General features: G+C 53.6%; 1 protein-coding gene across 1 annotated transcript; it reads right to left on the reverse strand.

Moving 5' to 3' along the window:
* Positions 1-39: 39 nt before the first annotated feature.
* On the reverse strand, positions 40-23,952 carry PRODH2 (proline dehydrogenase 2). Its single transcript, XM_008969148.5, has 17 exons — positions 23,690-23,952; positions 23,418-23,614; positions 23,192-23,330; positions 23,020-23,106; positions 18,100-18,180; positions 17,799-17,954; positions 17,554-17,720; positions 14,098-14,208; positions 13,327-13,412; positions 8,945-11,357; positions 3,426-3,580; positions 2,156-2,990; positions 1,726-1,956; positions 1,157-1,244; positions 570-1,067; positions 334-383; positions 40-237 (listed from the first exon to the last, which is right to left on the reverse strand). The coding sequence occupies exons 1-10, from the start codon at positions 23,861-23,863 to the stop codon at positions 11,173-11,175; spliced, it is 1,383 nt and encodes a 460-aa protein (XP_008967396.1). The 5' UTR covers positions 23,864-23,952; the 3' UTR covers positions 40-237; positions 334-383; positions 570-1,067; positions 1,157-1,244; positions 1,726-1,956; positions 2,156-2,990; positions 3,426-3,580; positions 8,945-11,172.
* Between the last annotated feature and the right edge of the window lie 1,520 nt (positions 23,953-25,472).

Raw genomic sequence — 25,472 nt, forward strand, 5'->3', positions numbered from 1 at the left:
TCTGGGGCCAAACTCAGTGAGTGAAGACAGACAGAGGGGGCACTTTATCATTCTATTTCCTTTTGGGGAGGCACCAAGGCAGGAGTTACTCCTGGGAGCCTCTGAGAGGTGGTATCTGCAGAGAGGGAACCATGGGCACCCTGGGAGTCTAGGTCAGGAGTGGGGCTCAGGCTGGGCTTTTCTCCAAGCTGACATCCTTTTTGTAGCTCTGCTATGATCTCCTCCAGCAGGTCCATCCTGGGGAGCAGTGAGGCACAGGTAGACCTAGGGTTACCTCAGGGATAAAGACCTAGGATTACCTGGGGTCCTCCCATCCAAGGCCTCGGGTCTCACTTCTGCAGGCTGGAGAAGAGACCTCCTCTAGTCAGCTCAGTACCGGCTGCCTGCAGGAGAGAAGGCTGGAGCTGCCACCTGGTAGCCATGGCGCTCCAGCGGGCCTGGGAGGGCAGATGGGGCACAGGCTGAGCTCGGGGTCCTCTGCTTAGCCTGCCCTCGTGGCCTTCCCTGCCAGCAGCCTCCCAGTGTGTGGAAAGCCTCCCTGTGGGTCAGCAGACTGGGGATGGGCTCACAGGGCTGGGGCTTCAGCAGAATAACCCTGTGTGTGCGCTGCAGCAGCCCCTGCAGGGCTGGAATCTTGGCTGAGAGCTTCCTCAAACTGTTCCGCAGAGCTCTGGGTCCCCAGCAGGGAGGCTGAGTCCTAGAGGCTGGAGTTGGAGTGCAGGGAAGGGCCCTGGGGGAAGCAGGGTTGGTTAAGGGTCATAGGTGAGTGAGGGGACAGTTGGGCGACCCTAAAGTTCCCTGGTCAAAGGAGAGGCAGCCAGGGAACTTGGGGTTGGTGACTCCTGGAGGGCGGGCGGAGGGGGTCACAGGTTAGCAGTGGGACAGTTGTGCAGGGCTCTGGGGGTATCTGTACTGTTGAGCTGGGCTCCAGGCAGCAGTGCAGGCTGACCCTGGCTGTGGGGCTGTGGCCAGACCCAGGGCTGCTGCCTAGAGTCAAGCTGCTGCCCAAGCTCCAGGCTGCACCCCTTGGGATCCTGCTGTGGTCTCTGACCTCAGGAGTCTCAGGCCTGCAGAGAAGGATGGCAGAGAGCTGGCATGGGTTGCCCAGGTGTCCCACAGCTCCCTTGGTCCCCCACAGCCCCGTCCTGGCTCCTACCTGGCATGGGATGGGGCCTGGGGACATCACAGGGGCCACAGGCCTGGGTGTGGTCTTGGCTCTGTGAGCCACTTGATGTACAGTTTCTCTGTGGGGACAGACCAGTTGGTCAGCACCTGCCAGCATCCCCTCCTTGCCCTCTAACTTGGTGGGGAACCCTGGGGTGCAGGGGATAGCGTGGTCCACTCCATTGGGGAGCTCACCTCAGGAGCCACGTCCTGTGGACTGGAGGCGGGGTGTGGGGACACAGGCTTGCCTGGGGTCCCATGGCCACCACCCACCCCCTGCTGACCTGCCCTGTACCTGGGCCGTGGCCTCCCGCAGTAGGTATTGGGTACTCTGCAGGCTGCCCCAGCGGTCAGCCGGTGCTAGGCCTAGCCCAGCTCGAATCAGGGCCTGGTAGGGTGCTGGCACCCGGGGCTCCAGGGCTGGACTCTCCCCTGCCTCCAGCTTGGCCTTCACCTCAGGTCCCCCTCTCCCAGCCCAGGGCAGCTCTCCTGCCAGGAAGCACAGTTAGGGACCCAAGCGGGAGGGTGCCTTCATGGGGTGGGGCGCAGCCACTCAATCACCAGTGAAGACTTCCTGGGTCAGGATGCAGAAGCTGTAGAGGTCTGAGGTGGTGGTGGGCATGTCACCGCAGATCAGCTGAAGTGGCAGCCATGGGTATAGTTCAGGGGGCGGGGGAAGCCCTGGGCCTGGGCCTCCCCAGGGGTAGCCCTTCTGCTGCCTGTGGAGCCCAAGGGGCCTGGTGAGCCGACGGCTGCTGGACAGGGACCTGCACCCGCCACCAGACAGGAAAACTGAGACCCCAGGTCACACAGCCCAGCAGTGGTAGGGCCAGCACCTAGCTCCTATGCCACTCACAGTGCCCCTCTCCACCCCCACCTCCTCCCTGGGGTCTACAAGACACCATTGCCCATGGCCACGGAGGCTGGAGAACAGGGAGGAGGGGAGCGTGCAGGCCCGAGTCAAGGGGCAGCAGGCAGGGCAGGCACTCACCTGGGCCGCAGCCAGCACTGGCGTAGGAGGCGCCTGTGCTCCAGGTGGCCCACTTTAGCCAGGCCTGGCTGCACCAGCTACACGGTGTGAGAGCTGAAGCCACTGTGAGCTCGCCAGTGGGCCTGCAGGAACAGCAGGGCCTTTAGCACCTGCTGCAGCAGGGGGCCGGGCGGCAGGCCCAGCACAGTCCCGGGTGCCTCCTCACTTGGTCTCGGTGGGTGCAGCACCCCCTGCAGGGAGCCCAGCCACACAGGCTCAAAGAGAAGGCACAGCCCCGACAGATCTGCAGAGGGACTCAGTGCCATCAGCAGCAACAGGCCAGGGTGGTGCAGCGTGCTGGGCAGGAGGACAGCAGGCCACTCACGAGCAGGCCCCAGCCACACAGGGTGGGAGATGCTCCTGGGCCCAGACTGCCCACCACGTGCCAGGGCAGGCAATCTGCACCTGCCATCAGACAGAGGAAAGACTGATCCCAGGTCACGCAGCCCAGCAGTGGGAGGGCCAGCACCCACCGCCTACCTCATCCTGGTGCCCTCCCCACCCCCACCTCCTCTCAGGCCTACAGGGCATTGCACACACAACTGGTACCCACCCACTTTCCAGTGGGGGGATCGCCCCAGCAGGAGGGCTCCATGCCGGGTGCTGGCCCAGAAGTGAAGATTCTGGCCATGACTACGGCCACACACCCTTGTCTTCCGTGGGAGGGCCAACAGGAGGCCGGGCTGGGGGCTGGCACAGGTACCTGCAGTGCTGAAGGTCAGCCAGTAGCACATCTGTCTGGGTTCCAGGGGCCTTCGGCTGCTGCACAGTCATTTTGTGACCCATCCACAGGAGGCTGGAGAATAGGGGCGGGGCAGTACAGGCCTGAGACGAGGGGGCTTTCCCTGGGAGGGGAGCAGGAGAGCTGGCAAGGGCACAGCGGGGCTCTCACTTGGCCATGAGGGTGGGGAGCTGCTCTCATAGGTGCAGTCAGGCTCTCCCTGGGCTGCCAGTAGCTCCTTGGGGTCCACAAGGGGGATGCCTGTTACCAGCCCCGGTGGCCACAGGCTACTCAGCTAGGGACAGGCAGGATCATGAGGCACGAAGAAGACAGGGGTGGTTCCCACTCCTACAGCCACTCCTGCTTACCTGACCAAACCCCAAGGCCGGGACTTGGGAGGCTCTCCTGATCTGTGCTAGCCTCAGCGTCCTGGGGTGGGGGCAGGCCGAGGGTAAGTCTGGGGTGGCTGGGAATGGTTGGGCGGGTGGGCTTCAGAATGTGGACGGTTACCTGTCTGCCTGCATCAGCCTCAGGGAGGACAGGGAGCCAGGCGGGCTGTTCCCAAATCTGGCCTGCAACCGGTCCAGAGATGCCATGGGTGGCAACTCACCGTCATGCACGAACGCTGATATGTGGGCCCGGCAGAGCTGCAACAACTCCAGCAACTGGAGGAGGGCACGTAGGGTGAGGCCTGATGGGTGCCGGCCCTGATGCCTCACTCCCACCAGGGCTACTGCTCACCTCCCAGTTCTGCTTGGCCCCACCCTGCTCAGCCCAGTCTTGTGGTGTGTGACCCCGCTGGTCATGCAGTTGCAAGTCACCCCCTGCCTGCAGCAGGGGCACCATCACTAGAGAAGGCGCCTGCAGGCACGGGGGTGCTGCTATCCAGGCAGCGGCTAGAGCAGAACAACGCGGTGGGAGTCGATTAGGGAAGGGACTGAACAGGGACAAAAAGGGGCAGGATGGGGGCCCTGGGGGATGGGAGGAGTCACCATGTCATGGGAGGTGAATATGAGGATGGGAGGGGTCACATGAGGGCAGGATGGGGTCTTTAGGGAATGAGGATCACTACGAGCATGGAGGCACTGGGAGAATGGGAACAGTCACTGGGGAATGAGAAGGGGTTAATTGAGAGAATAAGGAGGGTTACTGGGAGGACAGGATGGTCACCAGGGAATGGAAGAGGCATCGCGAGGGAGAGATGCCTCAGGGGAAGAGAGCCCTAGCTCTCAGGCTTTCTGGGGCTCAAACTTGGGCCCCTGGGGATGGGGGGCATCACTGGCTGGCCAGCCACTGGTTGGGCTTGGCACCAAAGGCCAGCAGGAGCTGCATGGCAGAGCCATGGCCCAGCAGCGCCGAGAGGAAGAGCGCTGTCTGCCCCTCAGAGTTCTCCCCGTCCACCTGGACACCTAAGGGGCGGGCAGGCTTAGGACGCCCCAGGCCCATACTCCTGGGTTGGAGGCCTGAGGGCCGCTAGGCAAACACCCTTGCCAATTCCCATCCTCCACAGCCCCTCCATGACTGGATGACTATGGACCCCAGGTTCCATCTCTGTGTCCTGGAACCCCTGCCCTCCAGCTGCTGAGGACCATGCCTCGCAATCCACCTCAACACAGTGCTCCCCAAATCATTAAGTCCACAGAGTTGAAACAAGGGGTGACATCTGCTTGCCGTGCAAACATCTATCCCCCAACCCAGGAGGATCAAAATCACACAAAGGTCCCCATGGGCCAGGAGGAAGTGGACTTCAGGGGACTTTGACTTCCAGGAGCCTTGCGCACTGGCCGGGACAGGCGGACTCCACCCAGCTGTGACTCAGTGTGGTACACACAGGTCCCATGAGGCCAGCACTCAGCTCTTCAAGTAAAGCAAACTCTGGATTTTATCAGATCTCTCAAATTTTATTTATTTTAATTTTTAATTTTTTGTAGAGATGGGGTCTCATTATATTGCCCAGGCTGGTCTTGGACTCCTGGGCTCAAGCAGTTCTCCTGCCTTGGTTTCCCAAAGTACTGAGATTACAGGCATGAGCCACCATGCATGGTCTCAATTTTATTTTTGAAGCCTGCATCTAAGGGCTCAATCCAGTTGGCAACCCCCTCCATGTCCTTACCTCCAGGCCTCCGCCAATCCCCTCCCCAACCATCTTCCTGCTCAGCTCCCCCTCCCAACCACTCACTCCTGCCCCAAGCCCTGGGTCTCCAAACCCGTCATTCCCCAGTTCCTCTTCCTCCAGCCCCTACCCCAGGTAGAGCAAATGCATGGTATCCTTGTCCTTGCACTCCTGTGTCCTTGGCAGACACGGCTAATTATTCATGCACTGGGCCCAACCCAGCGTGGTCTCTGCCACAAAACCCCTCCAAATGTGGACCTTCAGGAATCTCTGAATACCAGATTTGCGGCATTGCATTTGACTCATTAGCTCACTATCTTTTACAACAGCATCTTAACTGCCTTTCTGCACTCATCCTGCCCCACAGAGGCCTTTTTTTTTTTTTTTTTTTTTGAGACAGAGTCTCAATCTGTTGCCCAGGCTGGAGTGCAATGGCGCAATCTCGGCTCGCTGCAACCTCTGCCTCCCAGGTTCAAGTGATTCTCCTGCCTCAGCCTCCCAAGTAGCTGGGATTACAGGCGTGTGCCACTATGCCAGGCTAATTTTTTTTTTATTTTAGTAGATTAGGGGTTTTGCCATGTTGGCCAGGCTGGTCTTGAACTCCTGACCTCAGGTGATCTGCCCACCTCGGCCTCCCAAAGTGTTGGGATTACAGGCATGAGCCACTGTACCCGGCCTTTTTTTTTTTTTTTTTTTTAAAGACAGAGTGTTGCCAGGCACGGTGGCTCACGTCTGTAATCCCAGCACTTTGGGAGGCCGAGGTGGGCAGATCACCTGAGGTTGGGAGTTCAAGACCAGCCTGATCAACATGGAGAAACCTTGTCTCTACTAAAACTACAAAAACTAGCCAGGTCTGGTGGCACATGCCTATAATCCCAGCTACTTGGGAGGCTGAAGCAGGAGAATCACTTGAACCCAGGGGGCGGAGGTTGCGGTGAGCAGAGATCATGCCACTGTACTCCAGCGTGGGCAACAAGAGTGAAACTCCATCTCAAAAAAATAAATAAATAAATAAAATAAAATAAAGACGGAGTCTCACTGTGTCACCCAGGCTGGAGTATAGTTGTGCGATCACAGCTCACTGCAGCCTTGACCTCCTGGGCTAAAGTGATCCTCCCACCTCAGCCTCCTGAGCGGCTAGGACTACAGCACACTCCACAGCACCCGGCCCGAGGTCTCTTCTTAAAACACAAATCACTTTTAAGGACTAGATAATCTTATATGAGTTGTTCCAAAGAAAAGAAAAATAGAAAAAGAAGGCAAGGCTCATTTTATGAGGCTAGCAGGACCTTAATTCCAAAACTAGATGAAAGTTTCCAGAAACAGAAAGTAAGATTATATATCAATTGCATATATATGCAAAAACTTTAAATAAAATAGAATAGATTTATCCCCATAAAGCAAGGATGATTCAACATAAGAAAATCTATCAGCTGGGTGTGGTGGCTCATGCCTGTAATCCCAACACTTTGGGAGGCTGAGGCAGGTGGATCACCTGAGGTCAAGAGTTCGAAACCCCTTCTCTACTGAAAATTCAAAAAACTAGCCAGGTGTAGTGGTATGCGCCTGTAATCCCAGCTACTCAGGAGGCTGGGACAGGCGAATCGCTTGAATCCGGGAGGTAGAGGTTGCAGTGAGCAGAGATTGCACCATTGCACTCCAGCCTGGGTAACAAGAGTGAAACTCTGTCTCAAAACAAAAAAACAATTAAAACTAGTAAGCAAGTTCAGAAAGTGGCCTGAAACACAATCAACTTTACAAAAATCAAAACAGAAATTGTACATTGTTAATTCAATGGGTTTTTGTTTTGAGACAGGGTCTCACTCTGTTGCCCAGGCTGGAGTGCAGTGGCCTGATCAAGGCTCAGTGCAGCCTCGACCTTTTGGGCTCAAGCAATCCTCCCTGCTCAGCTTCCCAAGTAGCTGGGACTACAGGCATATGATGCCACCACTCCCAGGTAATTTTTTTTAAATAGAGATAGGGTCTTGCTATGTTGCCCAGGCTGGTCTCAAACTCCTGGACTCAAGCAATCCTCCTGTCTCGGCCTCCCAAAGTGCTGGGATTATAGGTGTGAGCCATGTGGAACAGGTTGCCCAGCCTAATTTAATGTTAATTATGTTAATTTCCTGCTTACAATGCCAACAGTTTCCTATCACACACACAAAATCCAACAAAACTCACACTCCTTTAGAGGCCCTTAACTGTGTGGACTTGTGGCCACTTCAGCCTCACGTCTCTCCAAGTCCTGCTGCTACTCATGCATGAGCAGTTCATTTTGACTTCAGAGCATTTGCACAGCCTCTTCCATCACTCCCCACTTCTTTTTTTTTTTCTTTTGAGACGGGGTCTCGCTCTGTTGCCCAGGCTGGAGTGCAATGGCACAATCTCAGCTCACTGCAACCTCTGTCTTCCGGGTTCAAATGATTCTCCTGCCTCAGCCTCCCAAGTAGTTGGGATTACAGGCACATGCCACCATGCCTGGCTGATTTTTGTAGTTTTAGTAGAGACGAGGTTTCACCATGATGGCTAGGCTGGTCTCAAACTCCTGACCTCAAGTGATCCGCCTGCCTCGGCCTCCCAAACTGCTGGGATTACAGGCATGAGCCATTGCACCCCACCATCTCTCCCCACTTCATTTCACCTTTTTTGCGTGGCTGACTCTTATACTGTAAGACTCAAGCATCCTCCACCTGAAAGGCCATACTGTCTAGGGTCTCATCCTCATCCCACTGCATTTCATTCCCAATGGTCCAAGGGTCATGTTCACCCTTAAAGCCCCATCAGGGACCACAGAGCTCGGGACACAGTCGGTGTTCGGTACCACTGCTGACTGGCCAACTGAAGCCACACCCTCCATACAGCTCCTTGATCCTGCAGCCACAGATGTACCTGCAGCCAGGCCCTCACCTCTCCGCAGGAGCCTGGCCGGGCCCCATCCTGGGCTCCCAGCCACAGCCAGGTGGTGCAGATGGCCCACCTGGGTGTCTAGATCCCTCTTGGAGCCCAGCTCCACTGGGAAGCGCGAAAGGGCTGCGAGGGCATCTGTGGGCTGCGGCTCAGTCGGCTCCTGGGCAGGGATCCGCTAGGGGGTCTCATCAGGGAAGGGGGATGTGAAGGACTGGAACTTTGGGCACAACAAAACAATGAAGACAGAGCTGGCTGGGGGTCCTGGGGGCGCAGTCTAGACGGGAACGGGATTTAGGAGGGGTCTGATGGGAAGGGAGGTGGCTGAATGAGAAAAGGGGGTGGCTCTGGGAGGGCGACACACCAGAAGGTCTGGGGTCGCAGGGAGGCTGAGAGCTGAGGGGGATCTAAGGCAATCGGGAGTCTGGGAGGGGGTTTAGGGCTGGGGTCGGGCGTGCCAGGGTGGCAGAAGGGCTGCAAGGATAGGATCCGAGCTTGGGAAAGGAGTCGGAGGGCTCAGGAGGAGGCTCTGACGGCTGCGGTGGGAGGATGAGGCGCCTGTGGTTTAGGATCTGAGAGGCGGTGAGAGGGGTCATGGGGAGGCTCTGGGGACAGCGTCTGTGGGGTCCGTGGGGTGGATGGGGTCTGAGGGCGGCGGGCGCGCTCTGAAGGAGGAGAGGGCGCTGATGGCAGGATCTGCCGACTGTGCGAGGGTCCGCGGGTGGGACGCGTGGACTAAGGACTAGGGAAGTGTCTGTGTGTTGGGGGTGGGGGCTACAGGCTGGGAAAGGGGGCTCTGAGGACAGTGTCTGGGGCTGGGGAAGGGGTCAGTGGAATGGGGACAGGGTTTGCTAAAGGGGCGGGCAGGGGTGTGGTCTGAGGGCCACGGAAGAGTAGGACAGGGTGGGAGGGGCCTGAGGGCTGGGGGAAGGGTCTGAGTGTGATCTGAGGGCCCAGAAAGCTCTGGGAAAGTTCTGGGCCCACACCCCAGTCCAGGTGGCTTTGCACTCACCGTTTGGCTAGATAGTGGTCGCCACCTGACTGCCACATGATCCGGCCGGCTGTATGAGCGGGAATCCGAGGTGCTTGAGCACCAGTGGCCTCCCGCAGCGCCTGCGCAGTAGCATCCCCTTCCCCAACACAGCCCCAGCCACTCAGCCTGGGCCCCACAGCCCTGACCAGTCGGGGCTGTCACTGTCTGAGGACGGGGCTGTCTACCCACACCGGACTAAGCCCTGTAAGGCAGGGCCTTGGGTCGTTCTTGTCACTGTTGTGTTCACAGCGTTTTCACCCCAGAACCTAGCTCAAAAGAGGCCTCATTCAGTGCTTTTATTCTCACTCTGTCGCCCAGGCTGGGGTGCAGTGGCGTGATCTCGGCTCACTGCAACCTGCATCTCTCAGGTTCAAGCAATTCTCCTTCCTCAGCCTTCCGAGTAGCTGGGATTACAGGCGCACGCCACCATGCCCGGCTCATTTTTGTATTTTTAGTAGACACGGGGTTTCACCATGTTGGCCAGGCTGGTCTCAATCTCCTGACTTCTGCCCGCCTCGGCCTCCCAAAGTGCTGGGATTACAGGCATGAGCCACTGCACCTGGCGTTTTTCTCAGACAGGATCTCACTCTGTTGCCTGGGCTGGTATGCAGTGGCGAGATCATAGCTCACTCCAGCCTCCACCTCCAGGGCTCAAGCCAACCTCCTGCCTCAGCCTCCCAAGTAGCTGGGACTACAAGCACAGGCCACCCACCACACCTAGCTAATTTTTTTAAGATGGAGTCCTGCTCTGTCGCCAGGCTGGAGTGCAGTGGCACGATCTTGGCTCACTGCAACCTCCATCTCCCAGGTTCAAGTGATTCTCCTGCCTCAGCCTCCCAAGTAGCTGGGATTACAGGCGAGTGCCACCACGCCCGGCTAATTTTTGTATTTTCAGTAAAGACAGGGTTTCACCATGTTGGGCAGGATGGTTTCGATCTCTTGACCTCGTGATCCGCCGGCCTCAGCCTCCCAAAGTGCTGGGATTACAGGTGTGAGCCACAGCGCCTGGCTAGCTAATTTCTTTCTTTCTTTCTTTCTTTCTTTCTTTTTTTTTTTTTTTGAGAGATAATGGGGTTTCACTATGTTGCCCAGGCTGGTCTCAAACTCCTGACCTCAAGTAATCCACCTGCCTTGGTCTCCCAAAGTGCTGGGATTACAGGCATGAGTCACTGCGCCTAGTTTCATTCAATGCTTATTAACTGAGAGAATGGCTTGGCTCTTTCTTCTGTCCCTCCCTCGCCATGTGGCCTGGGCCAAGCCCCTTGACTTCAGTGCCTTGGTGTCTGCTCTCCATGTGTGCCCTTCCTTTAGGCATCCCCTGGGATGAAGAAAGTTCTGCATCAGTCACTGGCCAGACCCAACCCAGGACGGTCTGCCTCAGAGGTGAGGGAGGCTTCCTTAGTCCTCCGTCAATGCCCTGGCTATGCTCAATGGGTGTCTAACGATCTTTTTCTTTCTTTTCTTTTCATTTTTTTTTTGAGACTGGGTCTCACTCTGTTGCCCAGGCTGGAGTGCAGTGGCATGATCTCAGCTCACTGCAAGCTCTGCCTCCTGGATTCATCCCATTCTCTTGCCTCAGCCTCCCAAGTAGCTGGGACTACAGGCGCCTGCCACCACGCCCGGCTATTTTTTGTATTTTTAGCAGAGACGGGGTTTCACCATGTTAGCTAGGATGGTCTCGATCTCCTGACCTCGTGATCCACACGCCTCGGCCTCCCAAACTGCTGGGATTACAGGCGTGAGCCACCGTGCCCGGCCTCTTTTTCTTTTCTTTTTTTTTTTTTGAAACACAGTCTCTTTCTGTCACCCAGACTGGAGAGCAGTGGTGCAGTCATAGTTCACTGCAGCCTCAAACCCCTGAGCTCAAGTGATCCTCCTGCCTCAGCCTCCCGAGCTGGGACCACAGGCACGCACCACCATGCCCTACTGATTTAATTTTTTGTAGAGAAAGAATATTGCTATGTTGCCCAGGCTGGTCTTGAACTCCTAGACTGAAGCACGCCTCCCACCTCAGCCTCCCAAAGCGCTGGGAGTATAGGCGAGAGCCACCACTCCCAGCCTAACGATCTCTCTTGAACTGCAAAACCCCTAGCTTGGGCTGGCTGAGGTCAAGATGAGCCCTTCCCCAAGGAGGCGGCGTCAGTGCAGGACAGCAGCTTAGGCAGCACCTAAGGATTTTTATTGACCACATGACCCCCTCAGGGGTGCTAGTGGGGTATCCTTCGGCATCCTGGCAGCAGCCGCCGCCACAGTTCTTGGCTGAGCAGCTCCTGTTCCCTGCGGGCACCCTGAAGCACGCTCCGGTTTTCCTGGGCCCTCCGGATCAGGTAGGGGATTACCTCCTCCAAGGAGCCATAGGGGATGGACTTATACACTACATAGCCGGCCTGCCCTGCAGGGAGAGTGGGTTTTGTTTTTTCGTTTTTGGTGTTTTTCTGAGACAGAGTCTCGCTCTGTTGCCCAGGCTGGAGTGCAGTGGTGCAATCTCGGCTCACTGCAAGCTCTGCCTCCAGGTTCAAGCGATTCTCATGCCTCAGCCTCCAGAATGGCTGGGATTATAGGCGCTTGCCACGACGCCCGGCTCATTTTTGTATTTTTAGTAGAGGTGGGGTTTCACCATGTTGGCCAGGCTGGTCTCGAACTCCTGACCTCAAGTTATCCTCCTGCTTTGGCCTCCCAAAGTGCTGGGATTACAGGCGTGAGCCACCATGCCCAGCCTGGAGTGTTGACAGGGTATGGGCTTGGGCTGGGGGGACACTCCCCAGTCCCCACCTGGAACAGAGACTTCTGTTTCTGAGAACATGGCAGATTAAGTGAGTTGGATAAAATTTCTAACTGAAAAAGCTAAAAGTCCTGGAGCAAACTTTTTTTTTTCTCTCTTAGACAGGGTCTTGCCCTGTGGCCCAGGCTGGAGTGCAGTGGTGTGATCACGACTCACTGCTGCTTTGACCTCCCAGGCTCAAACAATCCTCCCACCTCAGCCTCCTGAATAGCTGGGACCACAGGCATGCACCTCCATGCCCAGCTGTTTTTATTTTATCTCAATTGATTAATTAATTAATTTATTTATTTTGAGACAGAGTCTTGGTCTGTCGCCCTGGCTGGAGGGCAGTGGCACAATCTCAGCACACTGACCAACCTGGCCAACATGGTGAAACCCCGTCTCTACTAAAAATACAAAAATTGGCTGGGCATGGTGGTGCGTGCCTATAATCCCGGCTACTGGGGAGGCGGAGGCAGGAGAATCACTTGAACCCAGGAGGCGGAGGTTGAAGTGAGCTGAGATCGTGCCACTGCACTCCAGTCTGGGCGACAGAGCCAGACTCTGTCTCAAAACCAAAATAAATAAGCTGGGCGTCGTGGCTCACGCCTGTAATCCCAGCACTCTGGGAGGCCAAGGCAGGCAGATCACCTGAGGTCAGGAGTTTGAGACCAGCCTGGCAAACATGGTAAGACCCCATCTCTACTAAAAACACAAAAATTAGCTGGGCGTGGTGGCAGCCGCCTGTAATCCCAGCTACTTGGGAGGCTGAGGCAGGAGAATCGCTTGAACCTGGGAGGCAAAGGTTGCAGTGAGCCAAGATGGCACCACTGGACTCCTGCCTGGGTAACAGAGCAAGACTCTGTCTCAAAATAAATAAATAAATAAATAAATAAAATAAAATAAAAGAGAAAATGAGAACCCAGAGAGAGAAGAGACACAGTAAGCCACTTCTGCCCCAAAAGCAAAACTGAGGTGCTATCTGATGAATTCAGAGAGTTGCGGGGGGACATTGAGTCAGTCTTCAAGCCTGAGGTGAGAGTTATAAGGGAGAACTTCCCCAAGTTAAGCTGGAACCCAAAAATCTACACCCTCAGAGTAAGAGTTAATAAAAAGTCAACCCTGCAACCTTCCCCCAGTCCCAGGAAATGGTCTTGGCCATAAACAGATCAAGGAAGAAAACAGAAAAATCCACCTCTGCGAAGTTGGGGCTATGGGTTAACCCCCTTATGTATTTGCAGCTCAAATTTGTGCCAGTGGGGTGTTTCAAGAAACCTCAAGCTATGAATTTAGGATAAAGTGATTTCGTTCTGCTTAGCACCTGGCAGAAGGAAACGTTAATTATCTGGTGTCAGGCCCTGAGGAGCAGCACAGTAAAGATAACAAAACACACAAGAAATAATACACCATGATCAAGAACCAGCAGAAATGACAGACGGCAGACACAGAGACACAGCCTTGGAAGGCCCGCAGACACCGGAATGACAGATCTCTCTGGAAGGATCTGGAGGCTGGGCCTTGGTTGGGAATAGGAGAAGGGCTCTGGCTGGGAGGGAGTGAGGCCTGGGGCTTGATGGGGGTGGGGGAGCCATTCACATACCCAGTGCTAGAGAGACGTGGTCACACATGCCCAGAAGTTGTCCGAAACAGACAGTCCCATCCAGAGGAATGCCCAGCTCCCACATGCTACAGAAAAGGCCACATCATCAGTCCAGACCGTGGCTGCATCTACAGCTTAAAGTCAGCCACTATGCACCCATATGGCAGCTCCAGTAATTCAAATATTGAAGTATTTCCAAACTCAATGATACATAATAACCAGTCCTTTGCATTCCTTGAAGGTCCCCCAGTGACTCCCAGCCAGTTCCCTGGAGCCCTCAGACCTCCTCATGCCCCAGCAAATAAGGGGCAACGTCTTGTTCATCTGGGACCTATAAGGACTTACAGGTATAGCAGGGGTTAATGTGTTTGTTTGTTTGTTTTAAGAGGTAGGGACTTGCTTTGTTACCCAGGCTGGAGTGCAGTGGCTCAAGCACTGCTCACTGCAGTCTCAACCTCTTGGGCTCAAGTGATCCTTCCACCTCCCGAATAGCTGGGACTACAGGTGTGCGCCACCACACCCAGCTGTTTTTTTTTTTAATTTGTTGTAGAAATGGGGTCTTGCTGTGTTGCCCAGGCTGGTCTCAAACAATCCTCCACCTTCGCCTCCCAAAGTGCTGGGATTATAGGCATGTGCCAACCATGCCTGGCTATAAATATTTTTAAAATTCTCCCCAGAACACCTCTGTCCATCTCTGGCATTTGAGCAAAGGAGAGGAAGGGAGGGCCCTTTTGTGGGCACCTATTTCCCGCCCATCCCTCCACCTCATACCGCTTGGTTGCCTGGCGAACAGATTCCTCATTGTGGGAAGCCACCATGAGGTGGCACGTGGGGCCATGGCGGGCCACGTGCGTCAGCATCAGTTCCAGGCAGCGGCTGTAACTGAAGGGAGATGCTCTGTTCAGCTCACCTGGTGAGCGAGGGTCAGGCCCCAGCGACTGGGGTGGGTGGGGTGCTCCTAAGCGAGGGGTCTCTGGAACCAGTACTCTGTTCCATCTGCACCAGTTGTAAGGGACATCACTTCTCCGAGCCACTTTCATCTTCTGGGGTTTTTTGGGGGTTTTGTTTGTTTGTTTTTGAGATGGAGTCTCACTCTGTTGCCCAGGCTGGAATGCAGTGGCATGATCTCAGCTCACTGCAACCTCCACCTCCCAGGTTCAAGTGATTCTCCTGCCTCAGCCTCCCGAGCAGCTGGGATTACAGGCATGCACCATCACACCCGGCTAATTTTTGTATCTTTAGTAGAGACGGAGTTTCGCCATGTTGCCCAGGCTGGACTCGAACTCCTGACCTCAGGTGATCTGCCCGCCTCAGCCTCCCAGAGTGCTGGGATTACAGGTGTGAGCCACCGCACCCGGCCCCATGTTAATCTCTTGTTACTGTGAGTTTCCAAGCAACACTGTTGTGAGGATGGAGTCAGATAAGGGGGATATGAAGTCTTTGGGACAGTGGCAGCAGTCTCACAGGAGAGGGTCGCATCACGTGCACAAGATGACATTTCCCCAAGGTTATCACTGCTGCATTGTCAACAGAACATCACTAGCAACAGCCCAAATGTCCATAAATGGGGAACCGGCTAAGGAAATTGTGGTACAGAGAAGATAGTGCTCTATCGCGCAACTGTGAAAAGGAAGGAAGACACTGTCTGGGTACTGATACGGAAGAGGAAATAGATTGGCAAACACCTTGCAAGCATGCTGCAGGCCACGGGCCACGCTATGTATTTCACATCCTCTGTGGGTCTTCCCTATCGCCCCCCAGACCTGTTTTCTACCCTTCTCTGCCCCTCAGGAAGCTGACACTTTTGCCCCACATCCCCCATGGAGTCATATGCAGGAAGGAGTGTGGGTGTCTCACCTCGGCCCCTCCCTGCTCACCCTGACTGTGTTCTCTGTGCGGCCACAGCTCCCTAAGGTGGCCCCTCTCCTTCAACTACAGCATAGGGGTCAAAATAGCTTCCTAATAGCTTCCCTGACTTTGCCCACACTTCCTTTTCGTTTTGTGTTTTTTAGAGACTGGGTCTCACTCTGTTGCCCAGGTTGGAGTGCAGTGGCGTGATCTCGGCTCACTGAATCCTCCAACTCCTGGGCTCAAGCGATCCTCCCACCTTGGGCTCCCAAAATGCTGAGATTACAGGTGTGAGGCCCTGCACCTGGCCCCTGACACTTCTATAAACAGCCTCTTCACCACATTTCCTTTAGTTAAAACCCTTTGTGCAGAATTCTGTTTCCTTTGGGAAAAGCTAATCACTCATCTAATTCTCACATCAACTCTGGGAGGCAGATGTTCTTATTCCCTTTTTACAGAGTGGGGAGACTGAAGCTGAGAGGGGTTCTATCTCTTGTCCCCAGGTCACACAGCTAGAGGTGGCCAGGCTGGGATTTGAACTCAGGCTGTCTGATGCTCCAGAGCCCAGGCTCCTTATTGGTAGGCTATTCTGCCTTTAAAATGCACAGTTGAGGCTGGACATGCTGGCTTACGCCTATAATCCCAGCACTTGGGGAGGCCAAGGCAGGAGGGCTGCTTGAGCCTAGGAGTTCAAGACTAGCCTGGGCAACATAGGGAGACCCCGTGTCTACAAAAATAAAAAAATGTGTTGGGCATGGTGGTGTGCACCGGTGGTCTTAGCTACTGGGGAGACTGAGGTGGGAGGATGGCTTGGGCCTGGGGAGTCAAGGCTGCAGTGAGCCAAGATCGCACCACTGCACTCCAGCCTGGGCGACAGAGTGAGACCCTGTCTCAAAAATAACTTAAAAAACAAATGAAAAAAGCCAAATATACAAGGTCACATATTGTATGATTCCATTTATATGATTGTCTAGAATAGGCAAATCCACAGAGACAAAAAGTAGGTTAGTGGTTTCCAGGGGCTGAGGGGAGGAGGGAACAGAAGGCAACTGACTGCTCATTGGTATGAGGTTACTTTTTGGGGTGATGAAAATATTGTGGAATCAAAGAGTGGTGATGGTTGCACAATTTTGGGAATATACTAAACTCCACTGAATTGTACATGTTAAAATTGTGAATTCTATGATACGTGAATTATATTTCAATATTTAAAATAATAGTGCAAATTATTATTATTATTTTGAGATGGAGTCTCACTCTGTCGCCCAGGCTGGAGTGTAGTGGTGCAATCTTGGCTCACTACAACCTTTGCCTCCTGGGTTCAAGTGATTCTCCTTCCTCAGCCTCCCAAGTAGCTGGGATTACCAGTGCAAGCCACCACACCCGGCTAATTTTTGTATTTTTAGTAGAGACAGGGTTTCACCATGTTTGTCAGGCTGGTCTCAAACTCCTGGCCTCAGGTGATCTGCCTGCCTCAGCCTCCCAAAGTGCCGGGATTACAAGCGTGAGCCACCATGCCCAGCCATAATTTTTTATGTTTAATGTTTTTACAGATGGGATCTTGCTATGTTGTGCAGATTGGGCTCAAACCCCTGGGCTCAAGCAATCTTCCTGCCTCAGCCTCCCAAGTAGTTGGGATGACAGGTGCACACCACTGTGCCTGGCTTGGTGCCAGTTAAGCTGATGGTACACAAACGTGCCCTGGAGCCCCTGCAGATCTTGGACATGAGCCTGGATTCCAAGCGTGGCTAGGCTACCTGCTCTGTAGCCTGGCTGAGTCCCTGTGGCCCCCAGAGAAGGTACCAAGAAGTAAAGATCTAAGGAGGTGAGGGATGGGGCCATGCCGCTGTCTGCAGTGAGAATGTCCCAGGCAGTGGAAACAGGATGTGCCAAGCCCCTGGGTAACATGGAGGAGGCCTGTGTGGCTGTAGTGGAGTGAGGGAGAGGAAGAGAGGGAGGGAAAGTTAGGGAAGTGACAGGGAGCATGTGGGGCTTAGAGGCCACTGTAAGGATTTCTTTTTGTTTTTTTTTGTTTGTTTGTTTGTTTGTTTTGAGACAGATTCTCGCTCTGCTGCCCAGGCTGAAGTGCAGTGGTGCAGTCATGGCTCACTACAGCCTTGAACTCCTGGCCTCAAGTGATCCTCCCACCTCAGCCTCCTAAGTGGCTGGAACTACAGGCATGTGCTACCACACCTGACTATTTTTAAAATTTTTTTAGAGATGGGGTCTCCCTGTGTTGCCCAGGCTGGTCTCCAACTCCTGCTCTCAAGTGAATCTCTAGCCTCAGCCTCCCAAAGCACTGGGATTACAGGTATGAGCCACTGCACCCAACCACTAGGTGTTATTATTTCCTGCAGAGGCCGGCTGGCCCAGGCCTACCTCTGACTGGTGGCCTCATAGTCAGGCTGAGTGGGGTCTTCCATCCCATGGAGCTGGGCCACCGCTCTCTCCTTGTCCAGATATGCACCTCGTACCAGCTTCACTCCGAAGGCCAGGCCGGCCCTGTGCGCAGCCTCTGCATCCCTCCCCAGCCGCTCGAATGTGTCCTATAGGGCACGCAGGCAGGTTCTGGTAGGTCAGGGTGTGGGGACCCCAGCCTGCACCTCCTGGAACACACTGCACACCTTTAGACAGGCCTGGTAGGTGTTCCACACCCAGGGCCCGCCTTCACCCGGGCTGTTCCAGCGCACAGCCAGGGCAGCCACCAGCAGCGAGAGCGCAGGGTTCAGTGAGGTGTACTCCGCATCCACCAGGAGCCGCACGTGCTGGGCCCGGGCATACTGATGGCGACAGAGACGACGGTCAGGGCCCCGGGTGTCCAGCAGGGGCAGTGGAGCCAGATCCCAGCAGGAGGGGTTACCTGTGCCACCCGATGCAGGCGGCTGAGGGAGGCCCGGAGGTGCTGGTTCCAGCAGGAGGGGTTACCTGTGCCACCCGATGCAAGCGGCTGAGGGAGGCCCGGAGGTGCTGGTTCTGCTCAGCATTGAGGCAGGAGACCTGGAGGCTCTAGGGGGCAGCAGGGGAAGTGGGGAAAAGCTTATAAGTTGCTAGAAATCTAAAAATGAGCAATATCAGTTAGGTACTATTTATTGAGGGGGTTATGAGCCTAGAATCAGGGCTTGAATCCAGGCTTCACCACCTACTGTGTGACCTTGGGCAAGTTATGTAACCTTTCTGGGCCTCAGTTTTTGTTTGTTTGTTTGTTTGTTTGTTTGTTTTTTGAGACAGTCTGGCTCTGTTGCTCAGGCTGGAGTGCAGTGGCATGATCTCAGTTCACTGCAACCTCTGCCTCCTGGGTTCAAGCGATTCTCCTGCTTCAGCCTCCCGAGTAGCTGGGATTATAGGCGCCCGCCATCATGCCCGGCTAATATTTGTACTTTTAGTAGAGACAGGGTTTAACCATGTTGGCCAGGCTGGTCTCGAACTCCTGACCTCAAGTGATCTGCCCACCTCGGCCTCCCAAAGTGCTGGGATTACAGGCGTGAGCCACCGTGCTCAGCCCTCCCTGCTACTCTTTGAACACGAGGGCACCTTCCCACCTCCAGCCCTTTACCTGCTCCCATGTTTCCTTCAAGTATTTGCTCTAATGTCACTTTCTCAACATGGTTTTCCCAGCTATACATTGGCAACTTCTTTTCCTCTTCCTCAGCCTTATTTTCCCTTACTTGTTACGTACTGACTTTTGTTTTGCTGAGACAGGGTCTTGCTGTGTTGCCCAGGCTGGAATGCAGTGGCACGATCATGGCTCACTGCAGCCTCCACCTCCCCAGCTCAAGCAATCCTCCTGCTTCAGCCTTCCAAGTACCTAGTACCACAGGCACCCACCACCATGCCGGGCTAATTCTTTACTATTTGTAGAGTCAAGGTCTTCCTATGTTGCCCAGGCTGGTCTCAGACTCCTGGACTCAAGCGATCCTCCCACCTCAGCCTTCCAAAGTGCTGGGGTTCTGACTTTGGTTTTAATTATTGTCTCTTGCCCCTGACTTGCAAGTAAGTGCCTCGAGGTCAGGGATTTTGCCTTCATGCTTCCTCGGCCCCTAGCACCGTGTCTGGAACAAGATAGATGTTCAGCAAACACTTCGGGAGTGGATATGCTTGTAACATGGAAATAAGAACCATTTCTAACTCACAGTCTTATGCAGATTCATCTGGCTGAATGTGAGCTGCTGGTGACTCCAGGGAGTCTGGCTGGGTTCAAAGAAGTTGGGAAATGGAAGAAAGAGGAACAGGTGGGGCTGAAAGCTTTATTATATCCAACAGGGTCGATACAGATGACATAGGCCTAGGCTTGCTCATGGAATCCCACCTGGAGGCAGGTTGGGCTGGAAGCTGCAAACTTCCGCATGGTGGGGAGAATGCTGCCTCCTGGAGAAGGGAAAAGCTGGAGGCAGCAGCCTGGTTTCCTCCTCCCGCGTCAGAGGATTGTCTCCTGCTTGACTTGGGGCATAGTCTTAGGCCCTCAGGGAGCTATTTCAGGCACCCACCAAATATTTAACTCATTTGATATTTACCACTCTCTAATGTACCAACTGTTATTATCCCCCATTTTCTAGATGGGGAAACTGAGGCACAGAGCAGGGAAGTCACTTGTCAAAAGTCACACAGCTAACTCAGGGCAGACCTGAGCTTTAAACCTCAGCCTTTCCAGAGCCTGGGTCTTTCTCTCTTTTCTCCCTCCCTCCCTCCCTCCTTCCCTCCCTCCCTCCCTTCCTTCCTCCCTTCCTTCCTTCCTTCTTTTTTTTTTTTTGAGATAGATCTCACTCTGTCTCCCAGGCAAGAGTGCAGTGGTGCAAGTTCAAGTGATTCCCCTGCCTCAGCCTCCTGAGTAACTGGGACTACAGGCACTTGCCACCACTTCTGGATAAGTTTTATATTTTTAGTAGAGATGGGGTTTCACCATGTTGCCCAGGCTGGTCTCAAACTCCTGACCTCAAGTGATCCAGCCCCACTTAGCCTCCCAAAGTGCTGGGATTACAGGTGTGAGCTACGGCACCTGGCCCTCTTTTCTTCTCTTTCTTTCTTTCTTTCTTTCTTTCTTTCTTTCTTTCCTTCCTTCCTTCCTTCCTTCCTCCCTCCCTCCCTCTCTTTCTTTCTTTCTTCGCTCTCAAACTTGCCAGCTCAAGCAATCGTCCCACCTTAGCCTCCCAAGTAGCCAGGATTACAGGTGCCTGCCACCACACCCAGCTAATTTAAAGAAATTTTTTGTAGAGATGAGGGCTTACTATATTACTCAGGTTGGTATTGACCTCCTGGGCTCAAGTGACCCTCCTGCCTTAGCCTCCACACCAGGTGTGCACCAGCACACAGGCTGATTTTTTAATTTTTTTGTAGAGATGAGATCTCACTATGTTGCCCAGGCAGGTCTCAAACTCCTGGGCTCAAGTGAGCCTCCAATTTCAGCCTCCCAAAATGCAGATTACAGGCATGAGGCACCGCACCCAGCCTGTTTTAATCCTTAAAACCACTGAGAAGTTGCTGTCACTCTCCCTACAGGAATAAACTAAAGCTCATGAAGAGGTGAACTCCTTACTCTCCAAAGCTGATTTTCTGACCATGAAATCTTGTTTCTATGTGTTCTCTGACACACTTTAAAAATTACAAATAAGGCCAGGTACAGTGGCTCATGCCTGTAATCCCAGCACTTTGGGAGGCCGAGGCACGTGGATCACGAGGTCAGGAGTTAAAGACCAGCCTGGCCAACACAGTGAAACCCCATCTCTACTAAAAATACAAAACTTAGCTGGGTGTGGTGGCATGCGCCTGTAGCTCCAGCTACTCAGGAGGCTGGGGCAGGAGAATCGTTTGAACCCGGGAGGCGGAGGTTGCAGTGAGCCGAGATCACACCACTGCACTCCAGCCTGGGCAACAGAGCCAGATGCCGTTTCAAAAAAAAAAAAAAAAAAGCTGGGCTTGGTGGCTCACGCCTGTAATCCCAGCACTTTGGGAGGCTGAGGCGGGCATTTCACCTGAGGTCAGGAGTTCAAGACCAGCCTGGCCAACATGGTGAAGCCTCATCCCTACTAAAACTACAAAAATTAGCCGGGTGTGATGGCAGGCGCTTGTAATCCCAGCTACTTGGGAGGCTGAAGCAGGAGAACCTGGGAGGCGGAGGTCGCAGTGAGCCAAGATTGCGCCACTGCATTCCAGCCTGGGCAACAGAGCAAGACTCTGTCTTAAAATAATAATAATAATAATAAATAAATAGATAAATAAAAATTACAAATAAAAAAAGGTTAGAAAAAGAAACATCAGCGTGTCCACTATAGCATTGTTTGGGAGGGTGGAGACACAGAGGCCACCCAGGGGTTCACCCCAGGAGAGGTAAATCATGCAGCAGCTAGAATCAACTATTGGAAACAGTGGGGGCCGGGCATGGTGGCTCAGCCCGTAATCCCAACAATTTGGGAGGGTGAGGCAAGAAGATTTTTTTTTTTTTTTTTTTTGAGATGGAGTCTTACTCTGTCGCCAGGCTGGAGTGCAGTGGCACGATCTCGGCTTACTGCAACCTCCACCTCCCAGTTCAAGCGATTCTCCTGCCTCAGCCTCCCAAGTAACTGGGACTACAGGTGCGTGCCACCACGTCCAGATAATTTTTGTATTTCTAGTAGAGATGAGGTTTTACCATGTTGGCCAGGCTGGTCTTGAACTCCTGACCTCCAGTAATCCATCCGCCTCAGCCTCCCAAAGTGCTGGGATTACAGGCGTGAGCCACTGCCCCCGGCCATGTTCTAAATCTTGATAGGGATTTGGATTGCTCAAGTGTGTGTATTGGTTAAGGTTCATCAAAGGGCACATTTACAATGTGTGTAGTTCATTGTTTTACCTTGAAAGAAAAAAAGTACTGCGAATAATTATTGGGCTCTAATTAATGAGCCCATTATTCATATCCTGAAGCATTTAGGGGGAAAACGTGTCTGCAATTTACTTTGAAATGCACCAAAAAATAAGATGGATTGATGGATGGATAGAGGAATAGAGGGATAGATATGATTTAAAGTGAGTATAGTTAAAGGTGGCGGGTACATGGATGTTCATGTACAATTCTTTTTACTTTTCTGTATATTTGAAAATTTTTATAATAGAATATTGGGGAAAATATGCCCCCCACAAATGGTATACACCTGGCAAAACAAAATCATAGAAACAAAAAGATATGCATTATACAAGACGGCAGGCTGGGTGTGGTGGCTCACACCTATAATCCCAGAACTTTGGGAGGCTGAGGCTGGGGGATTGCTTGAGGCCATGAGTTAGAGACCACCCTGTGCAATACAGTAAGACAAAGAGAAAGAGAGAGAGAGAGAGAGGAGGGAGGAGAGAGAAGGAAGGAAGGAAGGAATAAAGGAAGGAAGGGAGGGAGGGAGGGAGGGGAGAGAAGGAAAAAGAAAAGAAGGAAGGAAGGAGAGCAAAAGAGGAAGAGGAAGGAAGGAGAGAGAAAGGAAGAAAAAAAGATGGAGTAGGGTTGAAATAGAATATGGAGATAAAAAGGAATTAATGATTGAATGAATAACTAAGACCCCATTGGCCTAATCAGAACTTACACCCAGCCAGCTCACACCCATGCAGCTGTGTTGACTGAGGACACACTGATGTACCTCCTTCTAGTTGATAAACAGCTTCTATCCCAATCCCTCCTCTGAGAGCCTCCAGCCTCCAGGCTCCTCCCTGAGAACCCAGATGACCCTGATTCCATCCATTTCAACCATGCCTGGGAGCTACAGCTGCACTTCTGCTGGCTGTTCCAAGCCTGGAGGTGGCTGTAGCATTTTGAACATCTGGCGTGCGGTGTGGCCGCATCTAAGTCCAAGGCACTCTGTCCCCGACAGTCCCGCTTGAGATCCTTACCTGCCCAGAGTCCATAGCTTCAGCCAGCCTCTCGGGGCTCAGCTCCAAGGAGGCTCCTGGCCTTCTGACCCACGAGGCTAGCTCCTTCTGAAACGGGGTGGTAGGCGGGGTGGTGAGGGGAGCCCGGTGGGCAGCCGCGCCCTCCCCGCACCCCCGTCTTTGCACTCCTTACACAGAGCCGAGTGCTGGTCAGCGCCGTCACCTTCAGCTGCATGAGGCTGGCCTCAGCCAGGCTGGGGGGCTCCAGGAGGCCCCGTGACAGGTCCACACACCGCAGCATAGCACCGAGGTTCCCCTCATACCACGCCTCACTGCCCAGCCAGCAGGTGTCAGGGCCCGACCCGCAAAGCCCCTTCCTGTGTCCTCCCAGCCTCCCTGGGCCCTGGCTCCCTACTCACCCACTCTTGGCAGCAGAGTCCGGCTCCTCCTCAGTGGGCACTGCCAGCAGTGGTCGGAGGCTGAGGGTCCGCAGCTGCTGCACGCAGCCCCTCACCTCCTCTGCTGTCTCACCAGCCACAAACTGCCCATAGACGGATGCTCGGAGAAACGCGCCTGAGAGCCGGGAGCCCAGGAGTCGCCGAGACCAGGCCTGGAGCTGGGTGACAGGAAGCGAGGGCTCAGGGCCAGGCTATGAGGAGCCTCCAGGCTGGTCCTCAGGATCACTGCTCACCAACAGCCCGTGAGTGACGAGTGGGGGCCAGGCACACAGCCGGAGAACCAGCAAGGCCCGTGTCAGCTCTCCTGTGCCCTTAAGGTGGAAGGCCCCGCCATCAAAGCTCAGGGACTGCCAGCCCCTGGAGAGGGGACCAGCTTGGGAACAGAGCACGTAACAGGTCCGGAGCATCCTGGGTCCCTGGCTGCCTCCACACCAGGGAAGGTTCTCTGGAGGCAGCAGGTTCACCAACTGCCCCTTGCCCAGACCGGGGGCAGTGACTGATTAACTGGGCAAAGCCTCAGGATCACAGGCTCCTTGGGGGCAATTAATTATTAACAAATGGGGACAGAGTTCAGAGTAACGGTAACGGGAGGTGAACCCCAATAACAGCCCCCAAGAATGCTCAGCACAACAGCCTGCACTTATTAGGTAACCACCATGTGCTGGGGAAAGCAGGGGCTCCGGAGCAAGGATCCCTGGGCTCAGGACACTGGGCTTTGTGATCCAGGACAGGCTACTTAACCGCTTTTGTGGCAATTGCTTCCTCTTAAAATTGGAAACGCTGTAGTGTTATTGAATACATTTGAAAATACGGTTCTCACGTTTGTAATCCCAACACTTTGGGAGGCCAAGACCGAGGAGTTTGAGACTACCCTGGGCGACATAGTGAGACCCCGTCTCTACAAAAAATACAAAAATTAACTGCGTGTGGTGGCACACACCTGCGGTCCTAGCTAATCAGGAGGCCAAGGAAGGTGGATCTCTTGAGCCTGGGAGGTCAAGGGAGCAGTGAGCTGTGATTGTGCCACCGTGCTCCACCCTGGGTGACAAAATGAGACTCTGTCGCCAAAAACAGAAAAAAGAAAAGACAAATAACCTATATAACCCAGCTGTTCCATGCTAAGCACGTATCCTAGAGACCTTAAATATGGGCAGCAGGAAACATGTACAGGAAAGAATGTCCAGAGGAGCAGTGTCTGAACTACCCAAATGTCCATCAAAAGGAGAATGGATACATACATGGTGGTGTAGTTATGCAGTGGAATACTATACAGTAATGAAAAAGAATGGATACTGATACACACAGCTGTGTGGCTGAATCTCACAATGTCAAGTGAAAGAAGCCAGACACAAAACAGGGCAAGCTGTATTATTCTTTTTTTTTTTTTTTGAGACACAGTTTCACTCTTGTTGCCCAGGCTGGAGTGCAATGGCACGATCTAGGCTCACTGCAACCTTCACCCCCCGGGTTCAAGCGATTCTCTTGCCTCAGCTTCCAGAGTAGCTGGGATTACAGGCATGTGCCACCACACCCCACTAATTTTGTATTTTTAGTAGAGACAGGGTTTCTCCATGTTGGTCAGACTGGTCTTGAACTCCCGACCTCAGGTGATCTGCCTGCCTCGGCCTTCCAAAGTGCTGGGATTACAGGCATGAGCCACTGTGGCTGGTCTATACTTTTCAATAAATATAAAAGCAAGGAAAGTGAAACTGCAGTAAAATGTTGGGAATACATGCATGGGTGGTCAAACTATGAGGACAAGAAAAGTAAGGACATGATTATCACAGAAGTCAGAGAGGTGGTTGATTGTGGGGGATGGGAGGAATTGTAATGGGGTAGAGGGATATGGGGACTTCTATATCCTATTTTCTTTTTTTAAAATGGAAACCATATGTCTTAATTTTTTTGTTTTGTTTTGTTAGACGTATCCTTGCTCTGTCACCCAGGCTGGAGTGCAGTGGTGCGATCTCGGCTCACTGCAAGCCCCATCTCCCAGGTTCAAGTGATTCTTCTGCT

Source organism: Pan paniscus, chromosome 20 (genome assembly GCF_029289425.2).
Source record: "Pan paniscus chromosome 20, NHGRI_mPanPan1-v2.0_pri, whole genome shotgun sequence".
NCBI classification, from domain to species: Eukaryota; Metazoa; Chordata; class Mammalia; order Primates; family Hominidae; genus Pan; species Pan paniscus.

Excerpts from the sequence above, each read along its gene's own strand:
- PRODH2 (XM_008969148.5), bottom strand. The coding sequence starts at position 23,863 with ATGCTCCGGACCTGTTACGTGCTCTGTTCCCAAGCTGGTCCCCTCTCC. Across the intron at positions 23,615-23,689 it reads TCGTCACTCACGGGCTGTTG|CTCCAGGCCTGGTCTCGGCG; the intron begins GTGAGCAGTGAT and ends CCTGTCACCCAG. Across the intron at positions 23,107-23,191 it reads TGACCAGCACTCGGCTCTGT|AAGGAGCTAGCCTCGTGGGT; the intron begins GTAAGGAGTGCA and ends ACCCCGTTTCAG.